Source organism: Falco biarmicus, chromosome 2 (genome assembly GCF_023638135.1).
Source record: "Falco biarmicus isolate bFalBia1 chromosome 2, bFalBia1.pri, whole genome shotgun sequence".
NCBI classification, from domain to species: domain Eukaryota; kingdom Metazoa; phylum Chordata; class Aves; order Falconiformes; family Falconidae; genus Falco; species Falco biarmicus.
In genome coordinates this window covers 6,532,468-6,540,521 of record NC_079289.1, presented here as the reverse complement: position 1 = coordinate 6,540,521, position 8,054 = coordinate 6,532,468, and the positions used below count along the sequence as shown (strand labels likewise).

The following is an 8,054-nucleotide window of genomic DNA, read 5'->3' as shown; positions in this document are numbered from 1 at the left end:
ATGAGGCCCTCTATAGACAGATAGGAGCAGCCTCATGGTCACAAGCCCTGGTCCTCATGGGGGACTTCAGCCACCCCAGCATCTGTTGGAGGGAAAACACAGCAAGGCATGAGTAATCCAGGAGGTTCCTGGAATGCATTGATGGTAACTTCCTTCTCCAAGTGCCAGAGGAGAGGTGCCATGCTGGACCTTGTTCTCAGCAACAAGGAGGGGCTGGTGGGGAATGGGAAGCTCAGGGGCAGCCTTGGCTGCAGTGACCATGAAATGGTGGAGCTGAAGATCCTTAGGGCAGTGAGGAGGGTGCACAGCAAGCTCTCTATACAGGACCTGAGGAGAGCAGGCTTTGGCCTCTTCAGGGATCTGCTTGGTGGAGTAGCATGGGATAAAGCCCTGGAGGGATGAGGGGCCCAAGCAAGCTGCTTCATATTCAAGAATGTCTCCTTCAAACTCAGGAGTGATACGTCCCAACAAAGAGGAAGTCAGGCAAAAATGCCAGGAGGCTGCATGGATGAACAAGGAGCTCCTGGGCAAACTCAGACACAAAAAGGAAGCCTACAGGCATGGAAGGGGGTGGACAGGGGTGGACAGGTAGCCTGGGAGGAATACAGAGAAATTGTCTGAGCAGCCAGGAATCAGCTTAGGAAAGCTAAAGCCCTGATAGAATACCATCTGGGCAGAGACATCAAGAGCAACAAGAAAGGCTTCTATAGGTATATTTTTGATAAAAGGGAAACTAGGGATAATGTGGGTCCTCTCTGGAAGGAAACAGGAGACCTGGTTATTCAGGGTATGGAGGAAGATGAGATACTCCATGACTTTCTCACCTCAGTCTCCACTGGCAAGAGCTGCAGCCACACTGCTCAAGTCACAGAAGGTAAAGGCAGAGACTGGGAGAATGAAGAACCACCTGCTGCAGGAGAAGATCAGGTCTGAGACCATCTAAGGGAATTCATTTCATGGGATCTGATGAGATGCATCTGTGGGTCAGGAGGGAAATGGTAGATGAAGTGGCTGAACCACTATCCATCATATTTGAGAGGTCATGGCAGTCCAGTGAAGTTCCCATTGACTGGAAAAAGGGAAACATACCCCTGATTTTCAAAAAGGGAAATTATGAAGTTCCAGGGAAATACAGACCAGTCAGTCTCACCTCTGTGCCTGGCAAGATCAGCAGATCCTTCTGGAAACTAAGCTAAAGCACGTGGAAAATATGGTGATTGGTGATACCCAGCATTGTTTTACTAAGGTCAAATTGTACCTAACAAGTTTGATGACCTTTTGTAAGAGTGTTACAGGACCGGTGGATAAGGGAAGAGCAACTGCTGTCAGCTACTTGTACTTGTGCAAAGCATTTGACACTGTCCCACATGACATCCTTGTCTCTACATTGGAGAGACAAGGACCTGATGGATGGACCACTCGGTGGATAAGGAATTGGGTGGATCGTTGCATTGAAAGTGTTGTGGTCAATGGCTTGATGTCCAAATGGAAACGAGTGACAGGTGGCGTTCTTCAGGGGTCAATATTGGGACTGGCACTATTTAATATCTTTGTCAGCAGCATCGACCAAAATAAGATTGAGTGCATGCTCAGCAAGTCTGCTGATGACACCAAGCTGTGTGGTGTGGTTGACACACTGGAGGAAAGGGATGCCATCCAGAGGGACTTTAATGGGATTGGGAGTTGAGCTCATGCAAATCTCATGAAGTTCAACAAGGCCAACTGCAAGGTCATGCATGTGAGTTGGCTGGGCAGAGAATGGATTGAGAGCAGCCCTGAGGAGAAGGGCTTAGGAGTGTTGGTGGAAGAGAAACTCAACATGGTCCAGCAGTGTGTGCTTGTAGCCCAGAAAGCCACCCAAATCCTGGGCTGCATCAAAAGCAGTGTGGCCAGCAGGTTGAGGGAGGTGATTTTCCCCCTCCACTCTGCTCTCATGAGACCCCACCTGCAGTGCTGTGCTCAGCTCTGGAGCCCCCAACATGAGAAGGACATGGACCTGCTGGAGTGAGTCCAGTGGAGGCCACAGAGGTGACCAGAGGGCTGGAGCACCTCTCCTATGGAGACAGGCTGAGAGAGTTGGGGTTGTTCAGCCTGGAGAGGAGAAGGCTCCAGGGAGACCTTATAGCAGCTGCCAGTGCCTAAAGGGGGCGACAAGGACACTGGAGAGGGGCTTTTTACAAGGGCAGGCAGTGACAGGACGAGGGGGAATGGCTTTAAACTGAAAGAGGGGAGATTTAGATTAGATATGAGGAAGAAACCCTTCCCTGTGAGGGCAGCGAGGCGCTGGCCCAGGCTGCCCAGAGCAGCTGTGGGTGCCCCATCCCTGGCAGGGCTCAAGGCCAGGCTGGACGGGGCTCTGAGCAACCATGGCAGGGGGTTGGGACTACATGATCTTTGAGGTCCCTATCAACACAAACCATTCTAGGATTCCAGGATTCGAGGATGACAATACAGGGTGATGGCAGTCTAAGTACCTGTCATCTCACACCAAAATTAAAGCTCTTGCTTTAAAAAATAGTAGCATCAACTTTATGAGAAGAAAAAGCCAGTCCTATGGAATGTGTTAAAATTTTTCCTATCCCCAATCCAGCCATAGACAATTACTTTTCACTAAAAATTATGAAACAGTGACTGTAGTTGGGGATGATTCATCAGTGACATTTCCAAGATATGCATCTTCCTGAACAATAACAGAAATAAATCTTCCAGTATCATATTCATATGCTTCTTGATCACAGTAAAATGCCAAAAGATTAACCAGATACCAGTTAATGCTTCATGGATCTCTGAATGAGCTGAACAGGCAGTGTTTTACAAGAATCGGAAACTGTTTCCTCCACTAGAGACAATAATGTCTCTAACTACTTCAACAATTAAAATCATTGTAGTGATTGTGCAAAGTGTATTAATTACCGTTGTTAATTGGAATCCATGAATCAAAAGAGGAAAGCTGTTATCCTGTAAGCTGAACCTGACTTCTCTGAGTACAGTGAGATTTATCTTCAAGGGAAAACATAAATTCAGATGCTTCTCTTCAGTATTTACTATTTGTGTCACACTAACATTGTCCTAAGATTGGTTTTAAAAATTGTTAGTCTCTGCTTTACTTTGTGGCTCAACTGCTTTTATAAATTCACCCAAACGCTCTCCTGGAGGATAAATTCAAGGCACTGTGACATATTCTAGGGTCTTTTGTGTCTGCTTTGCCAGTTAAACCTGGTCTGAGCATGACTATTAACTATGTAGCTCATAAGGAAGTCTACTAAAGAGCAGTAATGTGGCAACCCTTTCTGTGAAGTTAAGAAAGGGCAAGAAGGTGAACAGAAGAATTCCAGGAACTGCATACCAGGAAGGGAGACTATGATGATGCAGCATCAGGTATGATCAAGTCCTGGTTGCTGTCATCCATAAACTGGGCTTTTGTATCTTGGTGCTTGCAGGTATGTGTCACCAGCATCCATCAGTGGACTCATCCTTCAGAGAATCCCCGAAGGTGATAGCACTAGTATAGTCCATCAGGAAGCTCTTAAGGAGATAAAGGAAAAGAAAATATTTATTTAGAAGCCATTCTTGGGAGCAGAGCACATTAGTCAAAGGCCACTGACAGAGCACTGAGGGACAGGATCTTTCCTTTACCTGAATCTATAAAACCTTAAATATTACCAGGGTGCATAGTTTGTGTGGTGGCTTCTTTCTGGAGGAGCTGGTGGAACTCCTCAAGGAATGAATGTTCCTTCGTGTCTCAAGTCATTATTCCCATTTTTGGCCTTGCTTAGAGGAAAATGAAATGGGTAGGTAAAGATTAGATAAGATTTTCTTTAAAAATCTTATTTTTGATAGTGAATATGAAGATAGAATAGAATTTTGTAGCTGTTAAAGCAGCTGGGAATCCAATTTAGTCATTTATTTTTTTAGATTGTATCCTCCCTTGTAGTTTCTTCTACTTTATAATTGCAGTGCTGTTTTTTGTAAGTGCATAAAAATAAAGTGTTATTGTCATGTTCCCTTGAGTAAATTACTGGCTACATTTTTGGGGTAACTGACTATTGTAATTATGTAACGCGTATACAGCATACAGGCAGCTTTATGCATATAACTTTAAAATATATGGTAGTCATTGAGTTACACTTCTTTATATATATATATATATATATATATATATATTTTAGTAAGATGTGACATTTCCACTATTTTGAATACTTTCGGTGAAGAACATGATAGAAAAAGTAAACATACCAATGTATTCTTAGTTTAGATTTGTTGGCTTGCTTTTTCCCCTGGGCTTTTTAAAATCTCAAATTGATAGACAATATTTTGTATATGTGTCTCTCTCTTTTATTTATTTTTTTTAAATTGAATTGTTGTGATGAAGAAAGTATGCTTACCTTTTAAGAAAAAAACCCTCCTAGTCTTTGAAATTACAGGGACCTAAACTGCAATGTATGTTTAATAATAATGAAGTATTGACAAGAAGCAAAAGCTATAGAGATTTTAAATCCATTTTTTCATTTCAATAAGTTAATGAAGAAATGTACTTATACCAATCTAAGTTAGCTATTTCTCTTCTGAACAGTTCAACAAAAACTTGAAGTTTTTACCACATTCAGATTAGAAGCTTGATCTCCCTTTTATTGTGAGTCATTTTACTCTGTCGAGAAATGGATGCCAGAAGTATATGTCAACTTTCCAGAAAAACAATTAATACTTTACTGTCAAAGAACTTTCAGACTTTTTCCAGTGGCCAAATGACCTCGGCTGCCTCTTACCCTGTTGTCAAAGTCTTAAAAAAAAAACCCAAACAAACAAACCAACCAAAAAATGGGGAGGTTAATACACTGGCTATTCCACATCCCTTAGGAAAAGTGTAGGCAAATCTTATGCGTGTAAAAGGTTAGAATAAATTATTAAATCCTTCTTTGATTTGCATGTTCAGCAAGGACACCAACAATTATTTTCCACTGCCATTTCCAGATGTCTTTCCTCCAGATGTCTGGAGCTGGGGTTAGTCAGATACCATCAGGTCTGCTCAACATCCTGCACAGCTCCACAGGCTAATCAGGCAGAGGTGACCAAACCAGCAAGGTGTTGCCACCAGTTCTTATAATTTCAATAAGTATTGTAGCTATTGAAGTTGTTGTTGGTTTTATTGGAAATAGATTTATTACAACTGTTAATATCATTAAGTGGATCAAAAGCAAAAAAGATGTCTTCTGCTGGTAGGATCCTGATCTTTCTGAGCACGTCAAGATTCATCTTGAGGTGACCATACTGACGCACGTTCATAGTTTCTACTTTGTACATGAGTTTAAGTTGGCTTTCATGTACAAGCTTTTGGCACTGTATAAATGTTTGTAAACCATACTAGTTCATGGTTCAGTACCTGGCTCTGTGTACTCTGCTGTGTGAAAATAATGTCATCTAATGGCTGCTGCTGCGAATCGAGCTCAGAACAGCTGGGATGGTCTCATGGATTCTTCCAGTGATGATCTGGTGATCTCTTCTGTGACTTCTCTTCTACTATGGATTACACCCAGCGCTTACTGCTGCAGCTCAGCAGGGAACTGTAGAGAAAATAGCACAGCATGTATATACTGACTGGGGTAGTTCACATCTCTGCCTGCTGCTTCTTTACCTTGCAGACTGTTTTTTTCTTCTAGTACTATCTGTGGTAACCTCAGCTCTATTAATTACTTCTCTGTGGAAACACACAAAGAAGATGCAATTTTATGTAGATATTTTCAGGAATCCTTTGATAAATGTGCACCTAGCTGCCAATAAATCCATTATTTCTTTCTTGATCCTGTATCTTTCCAGTTTTGTAGCTCAAATTCTGTTAATACTGTCAACTTCTCAAAGGAAAGATGTTGTGAAAGTTGCAGTATCCTTAGCTGTAACTGGTGCATATCCTTCCATACACTCTGTTATCCTTATCATACTCAATTCAGAACTGAAATTGGCATTTGGGATCCTTTGCCAGCATTTGAAGTGCCATTTGGAAAATATGACTCTAAGCTCCATATTATAACTTGAGAAAAACACTCTCCGGTAACAGACTTGAAATCAAGACTTTTAATTTATGTATTGTTTCACCATCTTTTTTCTTAGTCAGTAACTCTTCTTCCAGAGGTTTCTGTGATTAAACCTCCTTAACATTTTGAAACATCTGAAATAACATGCGTTTTTGCCTCTCCTACACCACTCTTGCTCCTTCAATCTTACTTAACAGACTGAGAATAAAAATGCACTGAAAGACAGCAATGCACTTGAATAAGAAAGCAAGTACAGCATGCTTTGTGATTTCAGAGTCTCAGTTTAAGACTGACACTGAATGATACATTTGAATTGAAGAAAATGGGGCTAAAACAGAGACAAAATTTACAGAGCTCACCAGTATCAGTTCTCTGCTAAAGGATCTTTCACCTGAGAAGATTAAAATTGGATTAAAGACATGTTGTACAAGCCTTGGTTAGTATGACATGCAAACAGAATATGCTTCTAAACATGAAAAATCAGCTAAAATGTAACCTAAGGGAAGATTAAGATTCGGAAACATACAGCCAATTAATATAATCAAATTATATTTTAAATCAGGTTTATTTTTGTTAGGATTCCAGTAAGTATATAGCAGTTTAGTGGTTAAAAACCCCTTTAAAATGGATACTTATGTTCAAAACATATTTTATGTTATTTCATTTCGTTTTCTTGAAAGTGTATTATAAGGTGGTGATTAAAATGTAGATAGATGCAAGTACATAGATCTACCTGTCCACTGTAGAAAACCTCCTTCTTGTTGACTGTTCTGATCACAAATTTGCCTTTTTAGGTGATTTGCTGTTGCTTTGAGTAGTTGCGAGTTCTTTCTAAGGCTGTTCTCTTTTAATATTTTATGTTACTATGAAGTTTCACATGAGGTTGATGAAATATGTTCCAGAAATCCTGTCGTGTTTTATCAAATAATGTGTTAGATGATTCTAGTCTGAAATTCTTAGCTTACCTCAGGTATTTTCATGCTGTATATCCTCTCTGCAGGAATTTAGATAATGCTAGATTATAAATCACAATCGTGAGAGTTTCAGTCCCATCTATAAAAGTAATGAGCAGGGTAATTCACTCAGTTGTTGGAGTGTATCGGCTTCGATTTTTGAAACGTTGGATACTATGCTTTATAAAATGCTTTGAAATCAGTATTTAGCAATATTAGATAAAGGGTGAACATAATACTTTTAATTGATACTTTAAAATATTTTTTACAACAAAACGTATGTTAATAGGAGACATAAATCAATGCACTGTGTAATACGAAGTGATATGATTATTAGTATGTGTAAACAGTGGGGTCAAACTGCATACCAGGGAGGAAGGTTGATTAAACTCATAAACACGTTTGGAGGTGCAGTACAACATGTCGTAAAACTAAGATTAACATAATGTCCAGTGCTTTGCGTGCTGCATGGAGAGAAACCCACAGCCCCTCGAGAGCCCTGCCAAGCCACCACCCTGCGCTACAGCTGCATGCCCTGCCAACATGGACCCAGATGAGAAAAGTCACACAGTGATAACTTTTTTGGTCTTTTTTTCCAGCTGGCAACATCATAAAAAGAAAGCCTCCTGAAAGAAGTGAGGGGTTCTTTGGTGTTGCAGTATTTGGTTTTTGGTTGGTTTTTTTTTTTTTTTGTTTTGGATGGTTGGGTTGGTTTTTTTGGTTGTTTTTTTCTTTTCTTTTCTTTCTTTTTTTTTTTTTTTATTTGTGTCTTTTTCTGCTTTTTGGGGTGGTACTAGTAATGGGTTTTGAGTTTTTTGAACCGGATCAGGAAGCTTGGGTAAAATTCATTTCCCCAATGAATTAATTTATCTCTAGGTATTCATAAAACCCATTTCTGGTGGCAGCCTCAAGGAAAGGGAGCAGAGTCAAGTATGAAAATAACAACTCCTGCTCAGCTTTTTCACTGCTTCCTCACCTTCAGGAGGGGGAGATGTGAAGTAGGAGCAATGATTAATAAAATATCCTTCAGTGCTTCCAGGGGAGAAGTGGACAAAGCTCAAGCACTTGATGT

At 40.6% G+C, this 8,054-nt stretch overlaps 1 protein-coding gene across 1 annotated transcript; it reads left to right on the top strand.

Moving 5' to 3' along the window:
• The first annotated feature begins 1,210 nt into the window (after positions 1 to 1,210).
• LOC130144288 (taste receptor type 2 member 40-like) lies at positions 1,211 to 6,025 on the top strand. Its single transcript, XM_056327718.1, is given in 8 exon segments — positions 1,211 to 1,592; positions 5,060 to 5,196; positions 5,198 to 5,255; positions 5,258 to 5,326; positions 5,329 to 5,421; positions 5,424 to 5,476; positions 5,479 to 5,589; positions 5,591 to 6,025. Coding segments are annotated over 8 exon segments (1,338 nt in total).
• The last annotated feature ends 2,029 nt before the right edge of the window (positions 6,026 to 8,054 follow it).